Source organism: Prionailurus bengalensis, chromosome B3, assembly GCF_016509475.1.
Source record: "Prionailurus bengalensis isolate Pbe53 chromosome B3, Fcat_Pben_1.1_paternal_pri, whole genome shotgun sequence".
NCBI lineage: Eukaryota > Metazoa > Chordata > Mammalia > Carnivora > Felidae > Prionailurus > Prionailurus bengalensis.
Genome location: NC_057355.1, coordinates 3,235,792 through 3,259,979, shown reverse-complemented (window position 1 = coordinate 3,259,979; position 24,188 = coordinate 3,235,792). Strand labels below are relative to the sequence as shown.

At 46.6% G+C, this 24,188-nt stretch overlaps 2 protein-coding genes across 2 annotated transcripts in view; one reads left to right on the top strand and one right to left on the bottom strand.

Moving 5' to 3' along the window:
- Nucleotides 1–707: 707 nt before the first annotated feature.
- SAXO2 (stabilizer of axonemal microtubules 2) lies at nucleotides 708–19,584 on the bottom strand. Its single transcript, XM_043554620.1, has 4 exons — nucleotides 19,432–19,584; nucleotides 16,575–16,754; nucleotides 11,293–11,495; nucleotides 708–3,172 (listed from the first exon to the last, which is right to left on the bottom strand). Exons 1-4 carry the CDS (start codon nucleotides 19,467–19,469, stop codon nucleotides 2,229–2,231), a joined length of 1,365 nt encoding a protein of 454 aa, XP_043410555.1. The 5' UTR covers nucleotides 19,470–19,584; the 3' UTR covers nucleotides 708–2,228.
- A 35-nt stretch (nucleotides 19,585–19,619) lies between these two features.
- EFL1 (elongation factor like GTPase 1) overlaps nucleotides 19,620–24,188 on the top strand; it is a 118,353-nt gene continuing 113,784 nt past the window's right edge. The window contains exons 1-3 of the mRNA XM_043554619.1: nucleotides 19,620–19,738; nucleotides 20,502–20,611; nucleotides 23,449–23,516. Coding sequence (XP_043410554.1) covers nucleotides 20,521–20,611; nucleotides 23,449–23,516 — 159 coding nt within the window. The 5' untranslated portion in view covers nucleotides 19,620–19,738; nucleotides 20,502–20,520. The remainder of the gene's footprint in view (nucleotides 19,739–20,501; nucleotides 20,612–23,448; nucleotides 23,517–24,188) is intronic.

Here is a 24,188-nt window from a genome sequence, read left to right as displayed (position 1 = left end):
GAAAAAAAATTTTTTTTAATAAAAAATAAAAAATAAATATTACAGGTTTCCGGTGCTGTTACAATGGGGTTTGTGTGTGTGTCCCTGCACAGCACATATTTCAAGGAGACCTTAAGGCGATGGCAGGTCAGGTGACTCCAGCTTTCCACCACCACATTTGGAACTCTCTCTTGCACAGACTCTGGAGATCACTCTGTACCTGCGTTCATGCTGTTCCCACTGTCCCGCTTTTCCTGACCTGGCAAGTTCCCACTCACCATTCCAGATTCAGCTCAGCTGTCCTCTCCTTAAAGAAGCTTTCCCCGAATTCCCGGGCTAAGTGGCCCATGTGTACTCTCTTCCAATGTCTTATTCACGCCTATTATATTGGATGTTAGATCACGGGGAGACACCATTATTCAGCTCTGTGTCCTCAGCCCAAGTCACATTGCCACGGGAAACCCCAGGGTAAGTTTACTATGGGGAGCCTTTGTCCAGGGAAGAGACCACCCCCATTCGATTACAGAAGGATTTGCATGTCCAGCATCAGAAAATGGGCCAGGATGAGAGTGCTATCATATTTTCTAATTTTTCATTTTGAGTATATAATCATGTTTTTTATTACAAAGGTAAGAATATCTAGTTATGTACAGGTTAACCTAGGTAAGAGTTCATGACAAAGGCCTCTTTTCCAGAGAAAATTTTGTGCAGAAATGACTTCATGAAAATGCATTTTATTGATGCTTTATTAATGTTGCATAAATACAGAATTCTACAGGTCATAATTTTCACTAATCAATACAAACGTACATACACACGAGCTACTTTCAAATAAACATTTTAACCAAACCAAATAGGTGGACCTATTCTCAAGCACATAGTTTGAAAGAATTCTAAAGCTACAAAAGACTACACTTGATGAGAAATCATACTCTCCCCTAATGCAATCACCCAGCAAGGAAAAAATAAAAACAGGAGTTTAATTCGTTAGGAAATTTTCAGCATTTATAAATGCAATATGTTCTTTCTGCTTCACTCGCTGACATCATTCTTTCCCTCCCTTCTTAGCGCTTAGCTCACGCTGGAGAAGAAGGACATAATTATGCCCCAGACCGAGCCTGCTGCTTCTTCTGAACCATGACTCCAGGCATGGCAATTAGGTACGTCATGACCCGGGGTTACCCTGAAGATTCTTCAGAGCCATCGGTCATTCCTAAAACTACTCGAACACACAGTGTTTTCCTTCCTACAAACACTGTCTTTCAAACCACGTGACTCTCCTAGTCCAAGCTCTCTATGCTCTGTAACGGGTTCTCAGGCGCTTGATTGAGGACAAGACTCAGAAAGTTTACTCCTCATAAGCCCAAAGCAAATTTGGTCATTTTCCAATCCTTGCCTCCGGCCAGAAAGTGAGTGTTGAGGAGGTAATGGCCCTCGTTTGGAAAAGGAGAAAACAGGTTCAAAAGAGAGACTGAGGGACTTCGTAACAATCTCTGACACTTGTTTGGCGCTTTGACTTTTGGGTTTCGATGAACCATCTGCCCTGATGCTCGAAACGATGTTTGTGAGCTGAGCACAGCAAATGTCCTTTTACACATGGGGACACTGGGGCTCAGAGACACCCGTCACTGGCCTAGGGTGATCCAAATAGAAACTGTTGTCACTGGAACCCGAACTCAGAGCCTTGATTCCCCGCGCGCAGAGCCGTTGTTGGTCACACGGCGGCTCCTCTTACGAACTTGAACATGGTGAGGAGCGGTGCAGTCACCCCTGGCACCGCTAACCACGGTGCAGGGTGTCCACGCCCTGAAGTCTGAGATGAAGACCGTCGTCCCGGATGAGGAATCCACGTGTCGTGGTCAGAGGTGTGCTGGACAGTCCCAGTGCACTTGACACATGATAACCAGGTTGTGAGTGACCATGTAATTGTCGTGATTAAAAGCATAAGTATAAAGGGTAATCGATCAGAGACAAGCGACCAAACGGTAGGTTGGGGATCAAAATAGTTCAGGTGGGAACGCCCGTTATTCAATTTTCAGAATAGCAGAGTAGAGAACAATCTTGGTGAGAGATCAATACAAAATAGATTTTAAGGTCCTCACTTCCAAAGTAATTTTCCAATTTTCTTGTTTAAAATTTTAAAATGATTTCTTTTACCTCTCCCCTCAATTATTTTCACTACCAAAAAATTGGCTTTGCCTTTAGAAAACCAATATCCTGTTAGCTTCCTTTCAAACGTGATTTGATGATTAGGAGGCCTCCACCGTGGGTGTGATCTTGCGGAAGAAGTGATGACCTCGAGAATTTGTATTTTCAAAGACATAACCGGGAGGAGAGGGAAAGCTAGCGGGGCAGATTTCCCGTTTCTTTGGTGTGTACTCTAGACAGTACATGGTTGTGTCATCGAATGGAGCAGAACTCTTCACGGGAGCGTGCACGGGTTTGCAGCTCTGTGTTGGATTCAGCTCATGTGGCACATAGTGAGACCTGAAAGTGGTCCAACCATCAAATTTTCCAGATGGGTTGGGAATCTGCTGCTGCTGCTTAATAAGTCCTTGACGACAGCTTTCCCAGGCTGGAAAATCTTCCTTTGTGGTGCTTTTTCCTTGAAAAGGAAAGTTGTTATTTCTTTTCTGAGAAACTGGCCTGATGGGAACAACACGTTTGGTCTGATAGGGAATGTAGTCAAGATGGCTTGTGCTGTTTAACTGCATGGTGCCTGTGGGAGGGACATACTCTGGTGTTTTCTTGACTGCAGGCGGTGGGATTTCCCATGGTTGAAAGCTTTCGCGGAATTCGGTGCTTCCTTCAAAATGAGTATTTTGGGTCACTCTGGTGTATGGAGGTCTGCAGAGTTTTGCAGATTCGCCAACAAGGCCCTGAAAGTCATACCGGTGAGTTGTGAGATCCTCAAAGGGTTGGGTGGTTGGCTTGTAAACCTCTTTTGGCCTTGAAAACTTGAATTCTAGCTGATAAGGTACATAGTCCAGGCGGTGACTTGTGTCACCATTAAAAGGGACAGTAGAACGTTTGATCACAGGGCTGGGTTTAAAGCTTTGCCGAGGCTGTATCTCCTGAGGAACATAATCGTCCTGAAATGTAGTTGAATTTCCAAATTTCACGGCGGGGGGATGATAAGTTTGCTCTGGTTTATAAAGGTCCATTTTCTGAATGTCCCAAGCTCTGTAATCATCTTGAAAATAAAAAAGAGAGCATCTTAAAATACTGAAGAAAACAACCATCTTCTAAAAATCATGGCTGACTTACTTCTCTCATTGCCAAACATCTTTTCATTTCCTTCATAAATCTGGACAATAATCGAGTATGAAGTTGCTCAGGTTCCCCTGGTTTGTCTCTTCTTCATGTTCACCTGTCTCTTCTATCATCCCACTTTAGTACATATAACTTTCTACTTCTAGACTTACCTGAATACGCAAAAAGGGAATGGAACATCTGAGCTGGATTGTTGACAGTTTTTGAAAGCCTGTGTTTTGGATAAAGGCAGAGTTTAGGAGATTATGGTTGTGTTTTCCAGGAACTGCTTGGGGTTTTCACTATAACTCAAGAAATGCTAAAGGAAACCATAAAATCTAGGGATTAACATGAAATCAAAGGCCCCGATGTGTGGGCAAAAGTGATGTGGGTATTATGCCTTGGTTTCGGAGGGACTCCTCAAAGGAGAGAGAATTTCAATTCCATTATACTTTAGGAACAAGACTCCCTGAGCAAAGATACAGAATAACTTGTACTATCGCAGAAAGTTCACTGGATTCAACTTTAACTTCTCAGAAAATGGACTTCACGTCATTCCCCAAAGATAGGGGGCCATCTAGAGGCCAGAGGCCTGAAATGAGTGCTTTCAAACATGTCAGAAATTGTATGTAGAATTTACAAGTGAACCTCAGAGCTAAGTCTGAGATTTAGCGTTAAATACCTAAATTCTGCTTCTTCAGCCTACCTAGACCATGGATGGGAAACTGAAGTACTTATATTTCAACTGAGGGTTATTTAGTTTTTCTATTTCTAGATGAGAAAGGTAGTAAGATAAGAAATACTGTGGAAAATGGGGTGCCTGGGTGGCTCAGTCGGTTGAACGTCCGACTTCAGCTCAGGCCATGATCTCACAGCTTATGAGTTCAAGCCCCGTGTTGGGCTCTGTGCTGACAGCTCAGAGCCTGGAGCCTGCTTTAGATTCTGTGTCTTCCTCTCTCTGCCTCTCCCCTGCTCATGCTCTGTCTCTGTCTCTCAAAAATAAACTGTAAAAAAAAGAAATACTGTGGAATTGACTTTACCCAAAAAAGATGTACACTGAAGACTAATTTATAAAAGACAGCAGTCATACAAGATAACATATAAGAGTCTAGGCCACAGTCCATGCAGTGTCTATTGGAAAGGCCAAAACTCAAATGCTTTTTATGGGGATACCTCCTTTGGAGAGAAGAATTCCTCATTCACAAACAGTTCTGCCACAGTGGCCAACTTTGGGACCAAACGATCACTTCCATCTCATCAAGTACTGGTGTTTGGATGAGAGTGGATGCCTGGCCTGAGAGCAGATCATCTGTAGGCTAGTAGGGATCTACAAAACAGCCTGGCAAGAAGAGACGAGCTGGGTAAGCAATTCTTGTCCTTGTGAACCCAAATTTGAAAACATGGAGCCAGATAAAAGCGAGAGATGAATCTACAAGGATGCCATGTAGTGGATAGAATTGGAGAGCTATGGTAAGCCGAAGACTTCAAAATCCACCTGTAGGGCAACAGAATTGATAAGTAGACAGAGGAGCCCAGGTAGTAGAGTGGCAGTCAGAGCAGATGCATGCAGAGAAGTGAAGAGGCTGTAATAGAACCCATGGGGCTCTGGCAGAGAGGTGGGGAGGGAGGGAGTAGCTCCGCCCTCTAGCTTCCTCTGTACCCGATGGCTTTCCACTACCAGGTCACGGGAAACTCTCTTTTTCTTGAGGCACCATGAACAAATCTCTGTTGTTTGCAATGTCAAGTATAAAATTATAACACTTTTTCACAAACTAGAAGGAAATCGTAGGGTGCTATTGAAGGTCTGTAGTCCGGCCTTGCTGCCAAAATGACCGAGAAAAAGATGTTAATTTCAAAAAAAAAAGAAACTAAATAGAAGAGGGTAGTTCTCCCTTGCCAAACGAGCTTCAGTTTTCAAAAGGGAAGCAAGAATTTGGAGACCGAAACACAAGACTTCACAGCACACATTACCATGGATATCGGTTGCAGATAACTGCAGAAAATTGAGTTTCCTTTTATACATATGCCTATGCTCATATGCATGGAATATTGATTGTTCATTCTGGAGTATTTATTGATAATGTTCAAGCAACACCTTTAAAACGTAATATTTATTAATATAATCTATTTTTCGTGTCTTGTGACACTGATAGAAAGGACAAATGTAGTGCCATGCATATCTAACAGTGCAGTCTGGTCCTTTGGCAACTGCGGTATTGCCCTGGTTAGATAAGGGAAATTCTGTTTCCTCTGCTCATTCTTTTGATTTCTAGCCACTTTCTCTCTTCTGATCAGCTTTACATCCATGTGTTTGCTCACCATCAATGTTTGAATGTAGAGCTCCATCCCCATCCTTATATAATGAGCTGTTCTAGGTTCCTCTTTGAGAACAAAAGTCCTGAGTTGCACATGCTAGTTCTTTTCCTTGGTACTTTGGAACCTGTTCCCTGTGGCATCTTATTGCACCAAGGACTTGGAAACAACTTTTACAAAGCCAGGGAGCTCCATCCTGAGCATTTCTTTCTCAATTTGTATATCATCAAAGAAGTCCCATGGTTTTAATACTACCTGGAAGCTGATGATTTCCAGAAGTGAATCTCCATTCCAGACTTCCTTTCGAACACCAAACCCACATATACATCTTCCTACTAGATATCCCTATTTCAAGAGGTAAACTGAAACTTAGTATGCTCAAACTGAAAAATCAATCTTGAAGTGTTAATTGAAATTTTATTTCATTTACATTTAATGTAATGAATGGTGTAGTTGAGTTTAAGTTGACTATATTGTTGTTTGCTTTTGATTGTTCCCACATGTCCTTTGTTCCCTTACCCCTTATTTTCTGCCTTGTTTTAGATAAAGGGTATTTTTATTATTCCATTTTCTCCATTAGCACTTTAATTATAACTTCGCGTATTTTTAAAAAAAATTTTAATGTTTATTTTTTGAGAGAGAGAGAGAGAGAGAGAGGGAGAGAGAGAGAGACAGAATGTGAGTGGGGAGGGGCAGAGAGACAGAGGGAGACACACAATCCAAAGCAGGCTCCAGGCTCTGAGCTGTCAGCACAGAGCCTGACGTGGGGCTCAGACTTACGAGCAGTGAGATGATGACCTGGGCCAAAGTCTGACCCTTAACCGATTGAGTCACCCAGGTGTCCCAAACTTCACATATTTTTAGAATGAAAATGCATTTTTTTCCTATTAGGGGATCTTTTGGACCTACTTGAACTTAAATTGATATTTTTACCCCTTCTAGAACAGTGGAAGGAACTTTCAACAGTTTAATGCCATGTACACCCTCATGCTGTATTTTGTGCTATATTTTACTTCCATATTTATATAAAAATACATAATATAAATATTATTGTGACTTTGAGAGGTCGGTATTCCTTTATATTTACCCACATAGTTAACCTTTCTGTGTGTTTCATATCATCGTGCATTTCATGCTGCCCTCTAGAATCATTTGCCTTCCACCCGAAGACATTCCTTTACTACTTTTTGTAGTATGGGTCTGTTACTAACAGATTCTTTGAGTTTTTTTTTGTTGTTGTTGTTGTTTTCCAAAAACATTTTTATTTTGCCATATTTTTTGAAAGATATTTTCATTAGATGTGAAAATCTGGGATTCATTGGGTTTAAAGTTCTTGGTTCTTTTTTTCCTTCCAACACTTCAAAGATGTCATCCCATTATCTTCTGGATTCCATAGCTTCAGATGAAAAGTTAGGTATGTTTCTGATTTTTCTTTTTGTGAATAATGTGTAGTTTTGCTACTTTTGAGAATTCATCTTCACTTCATTTTCAGAAGTTTGATGATAAGTGCCTAGCTGTGGTATTCTTTGTATTTATCTTTTTGGGGATTTGTTGAGCTTCTTGAATCTGTGGCTTGGTTCTTTCATCAATTTTGAAAATTTCTTGACCATCTCTCCAAATATATTCTGGTTCTTCTTAGGTCTCATATTTTACCAAGTGCTAGATGTCACATATAAGAAAGCCATAGACATTGAAATCAATGTTATTTTCAACAGGAGAAAGCTTGCTTTTTTCAGTGTTAGGCCGATCGCCTTGATCCAATCAGGAACTGAGCTAGGTTGGTGCTCAGAGGCACTTTTAGTTAGACATGGTCTTCCTTTAGATACAAGTGTGTCAAGGACAAGAACTGTGGTGTGTTTGTGGTAGAGCCCTCATTCTGTGGGACTTTGTTTCCTAAGCACCTACTCCCAAATACAACTGTGGGATACTTCTGTGGGATTCTTTCTGCCCTAGTCTCCTAGCCCACCATGCCCCCGAAACACTGCAAACACTCCACAAGGAAAACCAGCCATACATCTGGAGGACTTATAGATTCCAGCTTGTCATATCAAGCCCACATATCAGGCGCTCCACTGGATTCCCTTCTCCCGGTAGAGTCTTTCTGCTTATGCCAAGCCCAGTCTTCAGCCTTGGCCTGGATTTGACAAATGGTCCAAGGGATGTAAACAGCTCTCTTAGTTCACCTAGGAAGGCATCCACCATCTCTGGAATTTTAGTTCTTTCCTTCCACAGCTGTCTAATGCCATTTAAAAAAGTTTTTTTCCAGTTAAAAAATGTATACATGGGGGGCCTGGGTGGCTCAGTTGTTTAAGAGTCTGACTTCAGCTCAGGTATGATCTTATGACTTGTGAGTTCGAGCCCCATGTTGGGCTCTGTGCTGACAGCTCAGAGCTTGGAGTCTGCTTCAGATTCTGTCTCCGTCTCTCTCTGCCCCTCCGTTGCTTGCACTCTGTCTCTCTCTCTCTCAAAAATGAACATTAAAAATAATAGTAACAGGGGCACCTGGGTGGCTCAGTCAGTTAAGTGTCCAACTTCGGCTCGGGTCATGATCTCAAGATTTGTGGGTTCAAGCCCTGCGTCGGGCTCTGTGCTGACAGCTCAGAGCCTGGAGCCTGCTTTGGATTCTGTGTCTCCCTCGCTCTCTGCCCCTCCCCTGCTCGCACTCTGTCTCTGTCTCTCTCAAGAATAAACAAACATTTATAAATAAATAAACAAATAAATAAATAAATAGTTTATACAGATCTTTAGCTGTTGCAGTGGAAATGATGCGGTCTGGCATTCACTATAGCCTACCTGGAAACAGAACTCACCCACTTTTAGTAGCTATGATAAAAATGTTAAGCACCTCAGTCTGTGATCAAGGCTTCACAATCTGATCTCCATCTCCATTTCTAGAATTAGACCCCAATCTCGCATTTCCTCCTCTGATGTTTACCCAACAACCATGGTATTTTTCTGGCTTTCTGCGTTTTTGCTCATTTCACCCTAGTTTTTGTGATGTCCTTCCCTTTCCTGTAGACCAGTACTTACTAGTCTCTGATACATTCCTGGGCTGGCCTGAAGTGTGATGTTGCTCAGTCTAAATTTTTGAAGCATGAGTTGTTCCATCAATTTTCCAGTGAATTATCCTCCTCCCTAGTCATAACACATACATTTTTTTAAGTTTATTTATTTTGAGGGGGTGGGGAGAGAGAGAGAGAATCCCAAGCAGGCTTCGTGCTGTCAACACAGAGCCCAACACCGGGCTTGAAGTCACCAACCATGAGATCATGACCTGAGACAAGTTCAAGAGTCAGACACTCAGCCAAATGAGCTGCCCCAGCACCCCAATAACACATATTATTTATTTCTACTAAAGCTATTTAATTTTTTATGCTACTATTGCTTTTTTTCCTCAACCATAAAGTTTCTACTTGTCAACAACTATGTTTGATTCGGATCTCTGTATTCCCTACAGTGGCTAGCACAGAGCAGAGAAATCCTGAAAACATTTATCAAATCAAACACTGGCCTATTTTCATCATCTATGGTTTAATATGAATGACCTTCTAAAGTGAGGCTTCTGGGGGCAGATGCATTTCTGAGAGTAGCCTGTCTCATAGAACTACATCTCCAGAACTAGATGTTACCCTTCTCGCCACCACCTACAGGGTTTTTTCTTCCTTTCTCTTTATCGTATCCCACTTCTGTCTTTCCTCTGTTGTCTGATTCTCGATGAATAGCGAGAGGGCCTCTTGTCATTGTGATTTCTTGTCAGCTACACACCTGTCCCTAAATAGGTGTCTGTAAAACCTGCAATACAATCATCACACAGAATGATGAGTTCTGCCTCGGCCCTTAATACTTATGGTCTCATGCTCCCAAGCCTGGAAATACAAAAGTCACCTCTCCGCACTAGGAAAGATCAGAAGTGAGAAAACCAGAGGGACCCCAGGAATCCTCAACATTGGCTTATGGGGGTGAAAGTATGGAAATGTACAGGAAACCCAGGTAATGAGAAGCTAGAACCAGTGTGTGTGTGAGAGTGTGTGTGTGTGTGTGTGTGTGTGTGTGTGTGTTATGTGTAATAGTCACAACCTCAGGGAATATCAATATTAGTGATATTTTTCCATCGATCTTGTAGGAAAAAGAAAAGAAAATCTTACCATGGTTGTTAAAAGACCCAGTCATTTTCATCAAGTACCTTCTACATCACCTTGTTATGCAGCACGTGACCTCCACTGCATACCAGTAAATTCAGATCTGCAATCGCTAAATGCTATATTGCATTACAACAATATACTTATTCACCATACACATTGTCTTAAAACTTCGTTTTAATGTTTGGGTAGCATCTTATGTGATCGCAGCTTAAAAGACAGAAAGCACGTTGCCCCCGACCTCCCTACACATAGATCCTAGAGTACTGATAACAGGCACTTACCTACGCATCCAACTGGTGAGGGGGATATTTGAAGAACACATAGACCTTCAGCTATTGCCCATTTATACTATAAACCGTTGCTTTCATTGTGGGTGACATCACTGTTACAAAGGGGTTTTATCTGAGGACATACCATTCAGCTATATCACCTAACTAACGAAAAAGATATCAGCCTAAAAATGCAATTACATTATCAAGAAAAAATATGGAAAGAATGTGTACTAACAAGACAGGCTTTAAAAAGAAAGACCCCGTTCCCCACAAGCAATAGAGTATTTTAAAATCAACTTGGTTTTTGGAAAGAAACTAGCCATACACTGTCCAGCCTCTTACTCTTCTAAGTCAGAGGCCCACAGAGAGAAGGTGTCATCACACTTTGTCCCCGCTAGAAGCCTTAGAGGAGTAAGTTCCCTAAGCGGTGCACCACCATTGTCCCCGGATGGATAAGCCGATTTTGTTCTGAGTTCAGTATCAGGAGGCATCTGTGCCCAGATCTAAGCCTTGTTCTTCACCCTAGCCCTTGCCACTCAAAAGGGAATATTTGGTTCTGCATCTGCTCTTTTGCTTTCAGTGGGCTCAGAACTTAAGTGGTGAAGGGCGTCGCTCTTTACTTGACCTTCTCAAAGACTCCAGTCCGCTCGGTAGAGTTTCAGCTCATTCTGGAATTGCAGGAAAGGAACGGTGCCAAGTAACCGTGGCCCAATGCGACAAGGATGATACAATGCTTGTTCACTGGCAGCCTTTGCTTTTACGCTTGACCCTTGAACAACACGGGGGTTAGGGGCACTGACCCCCCCTGCACAGTCAAAACTCTGCACATAACTTTGACTCCCAGAACAACTAATGGCCTACTGTTGGCCGGAAACCTTAACGACGGTTAACAATAGTTAAGGTTCCTATACATCCACAGTCAATGTATATTTTGTATGTCACATGTATTCTGTGTTATGCTCTTACAACGAAGTATAAGCCGGAGAAAAAGTGTGATTCAAAGAATCATAAGGAAGGGATAATACGTTTGCAGGGCTGGGCTGGACTGTATTTCTGGAGAAGAATCCACACATACGGGGACCTGGCTCAACTGTATGTGTTTTTAGACAGAGAACGTGAATTAAGTGGCTACATTTGGAAAGAAACCCAGGTCTTTTAACTCTCAATGAGGCAAATGGTCTTTCTTCACTATACAGTGCTGCTTTGACCAAAGCCAAAAAAGGTTCTCCTGAGTCGTGGGAGCTAAGTTTGGCCACACACCAAATTATGATTTGACGTTGGATAGAAGTGAGTTTAGGTTTTTTGGCTCCTTCATTTTTGAAATGCCAAGTTACCTTTATAGGTTGGGACAGTGTCCAACTTTCCTTGTTTAGCTTGTTGTCTCTCCAAAGGCCGGACGATGGCCACAGGCTGCACTTTGTAAGAATTGAAATCCCGTTTGTACGTAGTGCCAAGATCAATCTCCCCCTGTTTTGGTTTATATTCTTCTGGTACCTGGCGAGGCTGTTTGACTATTTCGTAAGGACGATAATCCGATCTGAAACATATAAATTTGAAACATAGCCTCACAGTTTCTTAATTAGAAATAATCATTATCTCGACGCAGTATTGAAATTTTCAAGGTTTTTTTTTTCATTTGAAAAGTCTAAGAAGATATTAAAATGGTGGCAGTTGGTAAACTACTTGAGAGAAATAATTCCTTTATGTCCTATCCAGTGACTAAATATGTTAAGAAAAAATATGTCAAAAATCCTGGTTTTCAAAACATCATTACAATGGCTCTTTAGTTGACTGGATCTTACATAAATAAAATCTTTAAGTAACAGAATTTTTTTCTAACCTAGAAGGAAATTTTCGGATCTCATGAATCTAAAATCTACCCCCGGGGCCCACTTTGTCCAAATCCTTATTCGTCCTACTTGAAGACTAAGCCATTTGGGCATGCTTTCTTCTAGATCATAAGATCTTCCTGCTTACTATTGAATCATCAGTTACGTGGATAATTAACACCTGAACTCTGGACTTCAGCCTTAAACCGCATTCATAGTATGGATGTGACTCTGTCTCATCACTGGACCTCCCAGAAGCCCTTGCCACAGATGGGAGCTGTGTGGCGATGCGGCCACCCTGGGCATCACGTAACCTCATGGGGCAGAAGGAGAGCTGCAGACACTTGGGTTGGCTGCGCGGAAGGGAGGTGACAGACCCAGCGTGATCAGACTCCCTGGGTCCGAATCCCGGCTCTGTCGTTCACGAGACGCGTGACCTCGGACGACTCGGTTAACCCGCCTGTGCCCCAGTTTCCTGACATATAAAATGGGCCGATCATGCCATGTACCTCACAGGGTTATTTCAGAACTGGCACATGTACAGGCGTGCACGCACACATATTTACGAGAGCTTGGTGCCCAGTGAGGGCAATACGTTAGCCACTACTATTTATTATTACTACAAGTCTTCAAAATTGCTTTCTTCTCTTCTGGACTCCCCTGTGTCACTCATTTTAGTTGTTTAAACCATCGTGTACTAATCACTACTTTCTGTGTGTGTCCATAAGCAACACTGAACGCTTGTTCCCTATTTAGCGAAAGGCATCCCGGCGACTCGAGCTGCACGGTCGGAAAGCCAGGACTCACCGTCAGGCCTCAGCTGTCCTGTCAGCGCGGCCTCCGAATCTCTTGCAGACCCCACCATTTCCTCCTCCGTGGCGCTACCAGAACGGCCCAAGCTTTCCTAATCCCTGTTCAAACCTATTAGCTTCTCTCCAGTCTGGTCTCACGTTGCACCCAAAGGAATCCTCTCACTTGTAAGTTTGACCAGGTCATTCCCACCGGTATCTCCCTCACCCCCTCCAAATGCAAACAGGGGGGTGGACAAGAGAAGAAACTTTCAGCGGCTTCGTGTGGCTCCAAGGACACGGCAAAAACCGCCGGGGGCCTCCTCCGCTAGCCTCAGCACCTGCTTCCTCCTGCAGGGGGAGGCGGCCTTCTCCAGGAATTGCCTTCTCTCCCCTCCCCTGCCCTCCCCTGCCCGCCATCTTTGCCGGGAATGCACTTCCTTACCTACTCAATTCAGTCAGTTGCTTCACACCTGTCAGGATTTAGCTCCCTCTTCTCTTCTCCCTGATAAAGTCAAACCTTTTATTCTGGCTCTCAAGTCACCTTGTGCCTGTCCTTCACGCACGTGATCACTGCTGCGATTTTGTACTTCTTCCCAGTGATGTGTTGCTACCTTCGCTGGACTGCAGAGTCTGTGAGCACAGAGATCATGGCCGGAACCCCATGCTCACCGCTGTGTGCCAGGGGCTCAGCGTAGGGCCCGACACCTAACAAATGCTTAGTAAATATTATTTAGGGGATAAGTGGTAGAAATCACATACCTCTTACTCTCAAGACATCGGATTTGTTCTTTGCTCTTCCCAAATGCCAGCTAGAGGGGAACGGGCTAAAATGCGATCAGGCAGTGGAGGAATCAGGGAGATGACAGAGAGAAAGCGTAGAAGTCTTAGTTCCTCTAGGTGGATTCGCTAAGTGTTAGAAAGTATACCTCCAAACCCAAAGCAGCGGTCTATGGAGACGTGGTAGTGGGTAAATGCACTCTCGGCCATCGGATTGGCCCCATACGACGTGTCTACAATCATACTTCGGGGCGGGCTCCCTAGCTACCCTGGCAGACATCTAGCTGTCCCGCAGCTGTGACGTTGTATAAAGCATCGAAAATCTTAGACACAAGTCTAGACATCTGCTCGTTACAGTCCCGTCCTGTGTTACAGAGAAGTACAGAATGACCCTTTATTGTTCGTACCGGCCCATCGGCTGTTGCTGCTTAGTGGCCAGTCAACATGAGGGAGCTGAGGAAGGGTTCTGAACCCCTCGCCTGCGGCCCTCGGAAGTGCTGCTATCCCCAGTCAAGATACCAAGAAAAGATCCAATGTTTTACTAAGTGTACAGACGGTGATTTAAAAAACGGAAATTATAGTTGCCTGGGCATATTTGGAACTTCTGGGAGCTGGGACAGTTTCTTTTTCTTTCTTTTGTCTTTCTGGTTGGTTGGTTGTTGTGTTTTGTTTCGTTTTTACCATTAAGGGATGCTTGATCAAGTCAACTGACAAAACCACAATTATGAAACAATTGCCTTTTTAAAGGAAGGTATGGCACGGGGCGCCTGGGTGGCTCAGTCAGCGAAGCGTCTGACTCTTGGTTTCGGCTCAGGTCATAACCTCACAGTTCCCGAGTTCGAGCTCCATGTCAGGTGCTACACTGACGGGGGTGGAGCCTGCTTGGGATTCTCCCTCCCTCCCTCTCTCTCTCTCTCTCCCTGCCCTTCCCCCCACTCCTGCTCTCTCTCTCTCTCAAAATAAATAAAAACTGAAAGATATGGCATGTCATTCTTTCCCAATTTTAACATTTAGAACTAGTTAAATGCGAAACCTTTATTCAACAAATATGCATATTGTGACATTTATTTCAGATCTCCGTTATGAATCATTAAGGCATCAAGGAAGAATGTTAAGGTGCAGAAAAAAATGAGCAACATTCCCATTTGCTCTCTCTCAACTGTTCTATTTCTTCACCTCATTTTCAATAATTATAGCTTGTTTATTTACCCGAGTTTTTGTTTCTTGACTGCTATCCTCACAAGGCTGTAAGCAACACGGGGGCCAAGTCCCTCATGGCCCACGTCACACTCAGGGACGCCGTAGTACTTGACCCACTGCACTGAATCTGTGGCAACAGACTGAGCAGCAGTGCTGGTTAAAGATGCAGATTCCTGGGACCTGTGCTTTCAGGTGGAACGCTGGAATCTGCAATTTTAACCCTTCTGGATGATTCTAAAGCACACCGTATCTGAGGACTATGGAAGATCTTCAGATCTGTGGACGAGCCACACGTCTACAGAAGTCGAGTGCAATCGCCAAAGCAGTGCTACCTCAAGGGCGGCCCGAAATGTTAGAGGGACAAGTACTGGCCTGAGAGTTCGAAGGTTTCAACCTTGGCTTATGCAAGGAGAATGGGCTCTAAAATGAGAAGGAAACGGGTAACACTGCAGATTAAAGTGGTTACGGAGCATTTTTAAAACCCCAAGTTACAGAAATCTGATGTGTGTGTTTCCTGACACCAGAAACTTCTATTTATTGATTTTTATACTTAACACCTAAGATTGTGCCTTGAATATGGTGTGCACATTAACGGAATAAAGACAGGAATTAACTCACTGACAAAGGTACAAAACAAGTTAAAAAAAAAAAAAAAAAAGCTAAGTCTGGGGCGTCTCGGTGACTCAGTCAGTTGAGAGTCCGATTCTGGATTTCGGCTCAGGTCAGAATCTCACAGTTTGTGGGATCGAGCCCCGCATGGGGCTCTGTGCTGACAGCATGGAGCCTTCTTGGGATTCTCTCTCTCTCTCTCTCTCTCTCTCTCTCTCTCTCTCTCTCTCCCTCCCCCACTCCTGCACTTTCTCTCTGTGAAAAATAAATTAACTTAAAAAAACAAAACCAACTAAGTCCCAATGGAAAGTTGAGGGTCAGGAAGACTTCTTTTTGTCTATCCAACACTGAATAAACATGGAGTGTCTACTCTGTGCCAGCAGGCCTCCCACTAGGTTCCTGGAAATAGAACGCAAGGATGAGAATAGACAGTTCCTGCCTGTGTGGGCCTCTGAAATGGAGTTAATGATAAGTAACTAAGATGCTTTGAGGCCTTACATAGGGGACTTTTACCCAGCCTGCAAACTGGGTACAGTGTCAGAGTGATAACTGGGTTGAGACGTACAGGCTAAGAACTGGGGTAAAAGGGAGGGAAATTTCCAGGCAAGTGAAATAATATACTGGAAGGCTCTGTGGCAAGGGAGACCTGAGATTTCTCAAGAAATGAAAAGTGTCTTGTGGGATGTGACATTAAAAGAGCACGGTGAAAATAAATTAGAGAAGCAAGTACAGACCAAACCATAAAGGGATTTTGGTGGCTATTAAATAAAATGGGAAAGCGTAAGTATTTTAAGCAAGGAGGTGATAGGATTAGAACTGCATTTTATTTAAAAAAATTTTTTTATGTTTATTTTTGAGAGAGAGAGAGAGAGAGTGACAGAGTGTGAGTGGGGGAAGGGCAGAGAGGGAGACATAGGATCCGAAGCAGGCTCCAGGCTCCGAGCTGTCAGCACAGAGCCCGTCGCGGGGCTCGAACCCACGGACTGCGGGATCACGACCTGAGCCGAAGTTGGATGCTTAACCGACTGAGCCACCCCGGGCCCCTAGAACTGGATTTTAAAGAGGTCATGTCTGCAGGGTAAAGTAGAGGGAACAGATCAGAGATGTAAACACTAGAAGAGATACAGAAAATACAGGAAGCTACTGCATTCCTCTAGTTGGGAGACCGTGGAAAGCAGCAGATGTTAGAAGAGATTTTAAGTGGTGAAAACAATAAAGCTTTTTGTTGCCCCTTTTCCTTCTCACTGTTTGCCATTCTAACCTAACCTCAAGTTGCGACTCAACTGGTTCCTTGCTTCTGGGGTTGGTTCAACGTCAATCAACTTCATAGTTCAATTTAAAGAATAAAACAACTTTATTAAGCCCAGAAGACTTGGAGAAAAGTAAAGCAAATAGTTTCTGAATATTTACTTAAATGTCGTTATCCCTTCCATTTTACCACGGCATGCTCGAAATTCTTGCTTGGGCTTCAGACTCTGAGGTGGAGGAACATTGCCGTATGTAGGATATTTTTCCAAATATTCAGTTGTGGGGCAGGATGTGCCAGAATTTTCATAAATCCTTGTGGTTCCGTGTGGACAATGATGCCGCCTGTGCAAACATAAATAAACTGAAAGATGATTTTGGCTTTCAAAAATATTTTATATAACTGCATCTTAATCAGAGAACTTCGATAAACACACAATCTCTAAATTTAAAAGAAGCTTTACTAATACACACACACACACACACACAAAAACCTGTTTATTCTGCAATGGTGTTTACAAAAATAATGAATAAATTATGGTATATCCTTCATGGTGGAAAAAAGTATGGTATTTCCTCTGACAATGATTTAGAGTGTCTTTTTTATTTTACTTTGTTAATGTTTACTTATTTCCGAGAGACAGAGCACGAGCAGGAGAGGGGCAGAGAGAGAGGGAGACGCTATATCTGAAGCAGGCTCTGGGCTCGGAGCTGTCAGTGGAGAGCCGGATGCGGGGCTTGAACTCACCAACGGTGAGATCCTGACCTGAAGTGAAGTCAGACGCTTAACTGACCGAGCCACCCAGGTGCCCCTGGAGTGTCTTCTTATACTAAGAAGCTGAAAAGCTAACATTTCCCAGGCTCTTGGCAGGCAGGCCCCATGTACAATTTAGCTTTCAACTGTTGGGTGTGCTCAGCTGATGCTCTCAGAGAGCACTACGCAGGGAGGCAGGGAGAGAGGCTTGCAGGGTTGTGGTAGAGGCACAGAGAGGCTGGAGCAGGCAGGCGTCAGGCAGCCTTCTGGTTTGCAAGGTGGCTTCCTGTCTGGCAGCTTCAGCAGGAAAGGGTGGTTCGGCAGGAAGGAGTGGTTCTGAAGCTCTGTTGCTGTTTCCCGGGTATTGGCAGGGGCAGTGGCTCCCTTGGCAGCCCAGTTCTGAGGTGAGAGTTTTTGGGAATTTTTCCTGAAAAGCTTACTTTGAAAACTGTTTCTTCCGTTCTTCCAACAATTCTGTGAGCTGCATATACTCCTTAATAAATTCTTTTATGCCTCGACTAGGCAAGAGTAGATTATATTGTCCATGACTAATAACCCTGACCAATATATCATATAAGCTAATAGCAGGTAGTTGTTAAAGAGAATAGGGTTGATCTTAAGGCGTGGCCGTTGCCAGACGCGGAGATTGTAAACAGTGAAAAAGTGGGTTGCGGAACAGTATGTATAATACACTCTATTTCTCTTTCCTTCTAAAGAATGCAAAAACAAGTCTTGAAGAACATTTATTATTTCTAGGACTAGGATGATGAGGGATTTTCACTATATTCTAGATTTTTTGCCTTGCATGTTCATACAGTGCCTCATGTATATTCATTTCATAATCAGAAAAAAAAAAGATAAAGTTCTTAACAAAACAAACATAAAAATCCAAGCAAACAAAAAAGAAAAATCAGCTCCTCGGGTCTCATATCATTTCGGGCTCCGGGCCATGTGTGAGGACTACTAATCCAAGCCCAGGTAAGGTTGAGGAAAATGCATACACTCTGTAGATGAGTCAGAACCGGCGAGGATATCTAGACTCAGTGAACCCCCGGGGAAGAACATAAGAGAGATCAGCTGTTTTGCATGGAGGTTGCTGGACAGCAGGAAGGATTGCAGTGTGCGGAAGGGTGGAGAGGTGGTGTCATGGGCTATTCAAAATTCAAAGTCAGAGGAGTGGAGAGATTCGAGATGACTGGCTGACAGGGGAGGCTTCGGGAAAGTCCTAACGTGATTTAGGACCACAGATGGTCTCTTGGAACAATCAGGGACGGGGAACATAGGTCATGCATAGAGGTTCTGATACAGGGGCACTGAGTTACAAGAATCAAGTCCAAGCTCTGGAATTTCTCATTATTCTTAGTTTTATTTCTCATGCAAGGCATACATTCACATTGTAACAAAACAAGCTGAAGAGCTTATAAAGGAAACCGGAAAAGCCCGTTCTCCCAACGTTTCCAGTCTCTAGAAACTACTTTCTGACGATCATCTCTGCTTTTTCGTTTTTCTGGAGGCTACATCTGCGTTTTCATTTTTTCTTTTTTTTTTTTTAATGAGCTTTTAACATCTTGATTTATCCGCTTAGATTTACTAACTTTCAAATCCCAACACAGAAAGATTTAATTTATACCGCTCCACTCACTTCCTGTTACATGGTCACTCATGGATTCCGTGGAATCCACATGCTCATAATGTTTCTTTAGCAAACAGTGATCGAATCCTGGGGGCCAACAGTGACTCCGCGTTAGAAGACTGTGTTTACAGGGGATGGGAGGTTGTCACGCAGGGACCCACAGACCAATTCTGGGTTTCGGGGTGCAGGCTGCTCCCATCTCGGTCGGTCAGATCCCCAAGGGGCACTGCTTGGAGGGGAATGGGGCTACAGCCAGGCTTGGATGGAAGGCTGGAGATGGAAGAAAGCGTGGCGCGGGCTGAGAGTTCATGGACTTGCAGATCGTCCTATTCCTATTCCTTCCTTCCCCCTAAGATGTTGGGGGCGTGCACTCTCCCAGCGGGATCTGATCGCACCCCTTAGCAGGCTCTGGACCCGCCGCTCCCGCGCAAGCGTCCTCCGCCCAGCCGGCCGGCCGGCGTTCAGTGTGCACCTGGCCAGCGAGTCTAAGAGCAGAACTGTTTCACCCGGGAGCCGGCCGGTGCGGACCCGGGGAGTGCGGTCGCCGCTTCCACGTCCCTTCACCTCCGGGGGGCGGCCACCACGGGGCTCCGGCCACCCGCGCCCCGCCCGCCGCCACGCTGCGCGTTCCTTACCCGCAGGTGCAGATCTGACACAGACACCAGCTCCTCATGCTCCCGGCTGGCCGCTGCCGCCCCGCCTGCCGCTCCGCACCTGCAGCTACGGCCCCGCCGCGGCGCCCGCGGTCGTCAGGGCAACCGCGGGGCCAGGGAGACCGACGCGGAGCCGGCTTCCGGCGCGCGCGGGTCAGAGGTCGTGCGCCCGGGAGCCCCGCCCCTAGCGTGCGCGCGCGTCCGGGACCGCAGGGCAGGCGTCGCCGGAGACGCGCGTGGTGTGGCGGGGCCGGTGGCCGAGCGGGGCTGAGCCGGGCGGCCGCAGCTGGTGAGTGCGGGCCTGCGTTGGCTGCCGGCGTCCTCCTTGGCCGGCGGGGGCCCCGGGGGCCGGGGCTAGCGTGGCTGGGAGCGGCCGCCTCCCGCAGCCTTGGGCGCCCCCCCCCCCCCTCCGCCCACGCCGGGGCCGCCGCCTCCCCGAGCCCGCGGACCCGCGATCCTGGAGACCACGAACGCGGGGCCCCAGGGAAGGGAAGGGAAAGTGGACGGGGGGGGGGGTGGGGGCTTTTTCTTTTGAGAGCAAGGAGAGACTCCAGTGCACCTGTGGGGCCAGCGAGCGTGCGACCCGAAACTTTGTTCGGGCTGGGTAGGCGGTCACACAGCCGGTGCTTTGGTGTCGGGTGAAAGCGAGCGGGGGTGCTGGGACGAGGGGCTCGGAGAAGGACCGTGGAGCGGAAGGGGCAGGTGGCCGCGTCTCCCCTCCCTCCCGCAGGCGCGCATTCCCCGCGTAGGGTCTGCCTCTGGGCAGTTAACTGCTGTCACCGCCCCGGCGAGCTGCGTGACTCCTCGCGGCGGTCCAGTCCCGGAAGGGTGAGCCACCTCCGTCCCACAGGCGTGCTGTGGCCTTCGCTCAGAGGCTCGGAGTGGACTTGGATCTGGCCGGGCGAATCCCTTCAACAGGCGTTCACCGGGCGCCTGGGTTAAGGGACCTGGGAACTCTTGTCAGTTCCCGACATTACGGCGGGGGGGGGGGGGGGATGTGAGGCTTTGGTGTTTAGCCCATGTGCCATTTGTAACACACCCCTAATTTTTAGTCCCAGGAAAGAAAGGACCATGGTGCTCAATAGTCTGGATAAGATGATCCAGCTGCAGAAAAACACAGCTAACATCAGGAATATCTGCATTCTGGCTCATGTCGACCATGGTAAGACTCATTGAGGAACGGCTTATTTTCAGTCGTTAGGGGGGTGTGTCTGCACATGTGTCAGAGCGGGGAGGGGACGCTGTGGGCTGTTGAGCCTGACGCTTGCGGAGAAGCAAGTATTCCTTTGGAAGGTTGATGTCTGCGGCGCCGGCCATAAAAGCGTTTGAAATGAACACGGCGAACTAGTGATTAGCATTCTTCGGTGGGGTGTATTTCATTGTGTGTTTTTTTTTATTTTTTTTAACGTTTATTTATTTTTGAGTCAGAGAGAGACAAAGCATGAATGGGGGAGGGTCAGAGAGAGAGGGAGACACAGAATTGGAAACAGGCTCCAGGCTCTGAGCTGTCAGCACAGAGCCCGACGCGGGGCTTGAACTCACGGACCGCGAGATCATGACCTGGGCCGAAGTCGGCTGCTTTAACCGACTGAGCCACCCAGTCAGGTGCCCCTCATTGTGTGTTTTTTTTAAACGAGACCTTGAGGTTTTGTTGTTGTTGTTGTTGAAATAAGCGTGTTTTTTTTTTTTTTTTTTTCTTGAAATGGCTTTGTAATCTAAAAAAGTCTAGTCTGGACACGGTGTCTCAGAGCCTGTGTGATGTGATTCTGCTTGACTCGTCAGGTGTTTCTTGAACGTCTGCTAGACTCGGGGGGTTTTGCTGCCTGTGTGGGAAGGGCAGAAACTTGTGACCGGGGCAGCAGTGGAGGCCTGGAGGAGATCTGGGGGTCGAGGCAGCACGAGGTGAGGGGCAGAGGTCGGACCCCGCGGGTCTGGAGGGCTGGGAGGGCAGGGATGGGTTAAGAGGTTTCACAACGTAGTTGGTGTTAAAGGTGACCCTCGCAGGGGGACTCAAGATGGCAGGTGGGGACGCACGTTCCAAGTGGGGACGGCGTCAGTAGGCGAGAAGGGAACGCGTGTGACCGAAGCGCAGGACGCGGGCAGCGCAGAGGTAGCTAGGGGATGATGGTGCGCTGCGGACAGATCCTGTCCTTGCATCGCCGCGTTGCTTCCTGCTAAGCGTGCTCTCCCTTTCGCACCCCTTCCTCCTGCCGTAGCCGCAGCCGGCTCAGGGGAGTGGGTGTGGTGGTGAGGGGGTGAGAGGGGAACGTGACCAGGCCGCCTGGGCCGTAGCTCACAGAGCGCTTCGTGCCGCCTAGGACTGGGATCCGGGTGAGCGCCACCCCGCCCTGGAGTGCGACAGCCCGGGGTCGGAACTCCCTTTCAAGTCACCTCGCCCTTGGGAGCGTCAGCACGCAGCGTCTAGACCGGGAAGACTGCCTGCCTTACGGGGCGGAGGGGGTCACCTGGGACGCTGGCGAGGAACCCTCGGCAGGTGCGCGCCCTGTCGTGACTCTGGTGGTTAACGTTTGCCGTTGGGTAGCAGGGAGCCACCGGGAGAGCAGAATAAAGCAGGGGTGTTGTAATCAACACCGTGGGAAGATTGGTCCGGCGGGAGCGTTCAGTGTGGATGGAAGGCAGAGAGGTCCGTTAGGTGTCCGTCGCTGTGGGCGGAACAGCCGCAGCGGAGTGACGCCCGCCCACGGGTTTGTGTAGTTATGCTGCCCCCATTGCGAGGACCTGAGCTTTGACCGAAGTGTGGGTGTGTGTCCACGTCTGTGTATTTGCTTCGTGAATTAAAGCACGTGGCAGGTCAGTGGTGTGTGGTCCCAGGGATACAGCCAAAGTGCTGAAACTCGGTGCTTTCTCAGCACCCGACGTCCTCGGGGAAATCTGCCTGCCAGACCTAGAGTGGTACCCGCTGGACGGCGGGGGAGTGACGCCCCAGGCCTGTGCGAACACACAGTATTTACGCGCCACACGGAGAACGCGGCACGTGTGTTCTTCGGTGCTCCCGCTGACTGCTGTCTGGTTTGTACGGTTACCCATTCCATGGCTTTGCTAAAATTCTTAGAGTGTACCAGGGACTTGGTTGTCCTAAGAAGAGACCCTCCGTTTGTCACTTCAGCCCAGCATTCTTTAAACAGTTATCTGTTTGTTGCACTTCAGACTGTGTAGTCTTTGTAAAATCTTGCGTGAAACTCAGTGTGTGCCCGAGTCCAGACTTTACCCCAGAGGAGACCCTGGGGTGTGCGTCCCGGATCTGGGTGGCCTCGGTCGTAGCTGTGCTGTGGCCGATGTTGTCCGCAGGCTTGCCCTCCGCGGGAGGCAAGGGTGAGCTTCTTGGATTGCTTTGCTCATAAGTGTTTCCCGAAGACAGTTTAACTGGCAAGTGCCAGCTCGGTCCATCCTTGGGGACATGTGGCAGGTTATATTGTTGTCCCTTGGTGACGTCGTATGCCGTGTACCGTCCAGAGACGGACGTGAGTCTTCTGCCGTCGTGTTGTTCTGGCCACCGAGAGCTTCAGTTTGTGGCATGGCCGTTAGGGCTGTCACACGATGAATGTAGCGGTACTTGATCGAGTTCTCGTAGGACAGGGTTTAGGAGCCACGTGGACGCTGCGCGTCACACGTTCTCTCTTGTCGCCGGCATGGTAGTGTGTCTCGTCACTGAAGAGTCTGCATTTTACTCTGTCGGTTATGCTTCAGTTAAAAAAAAGTTGCTCGATGACTTTTTGGGGGAGGGTGATGAGATCCATGGGTTGGAGCTACAGATTGCCAGCCCTCTGGAGCGTTAGGGTCTGTGTCCTTCCAGGTGACACTCCGTGCAGACAAACTCTTTGAAATGCTTATTATGTCTTAACTTCACTCAGTACAGGTAACTGGGAAATCTTGGCTTAACCAGTTCTTAAGGTCAGAAATTAATTCTGTAGATATGATACATCACCCTTCTTCTTTGGGAAAAGAAATAGATTTGAATTACTGTTGTTATTTTAACAGGAAAAACTACTCTGGCCGACTGTCTTATATCTAGCAATGGGATCATCTCCAGCCGCTTGGCAGGCAAGGTAAGTAGTTGCATTCGATGAAGTCTTGTTGCCTTTCAGTAGGTAGCAGCTGTCCGAGGTGTGATGTATTCGTAGACATCCAGGAAGAGTGCAGAGCCCAGTTTATGTGTCTGAGAAGCTGCTCGTCTATTTAGCAAGATAATATACATGTTGAGAAAGGTATTTTATGTTGCTGTATAGTAATATGTCCTAAATGCAGAAATGAGTTTTTGTAACAAGTCCGGTGACGGCTGGCCCAGCTGTGGAAGCTCTCACAGAGCGCGAGGTTCTGTGGAGGACGAGTGTGTGGTTTGGGGAGATGCCGGCAGGTGGAGGAGCACAGTGGACAAAGGGGATCGGGGCTGATTTGGGTGCTGTCCTCGATTCGGGGGGAGCATTTGCCTGGAGGCCCCGGCAGAGGAAAAGTCCTGGTGGAGAGAATGCCGGATTCCAGAAGAACTTGAAGGCAGCTGGAGTCTGAGGGTCATGATGAAAATAGTGTCTTAGGAAATGAAATTAAAGAGATCTTTGTTTCTAGCTGCGAGTGTAAGTTACTCGCAGTAGAAAAATAGAGCAGTTCCTTCCCCCAGTGAGTTGAGGATATGATCAGTGGAGTTGATCACAGAGGTGGCATTTCCGATCTGTAGGGAAGAGACGAGCCTCTCCACGCATTGTCCTCGGACAGTTGGTTAT

Excerpts from the sequence above, each read along its gene's own strand:
- SAXO2 (XM_043554620.1), bottom strand. The coding sequence starts at position 19,469 with ATGAGGAGCTGGTGTCTGTGTCAGATCTGCACCTGCGG. Across the intron at positions 16,755-19,431 it reads TGTCAGATCTGCACCTGCGG|GCGGCATCATTGTCCACACG; the intron begins GTAAGGAACGCG and ends ATGTTTGCACAG. Across the intron at positions 3,173-11,292 it reads CACTGTCCCAACCTATAAAG|ATGATTACAGAGCTTGGGAC; the intron begins GTAACTTGGCAT and ends TTTATTTTCAAG.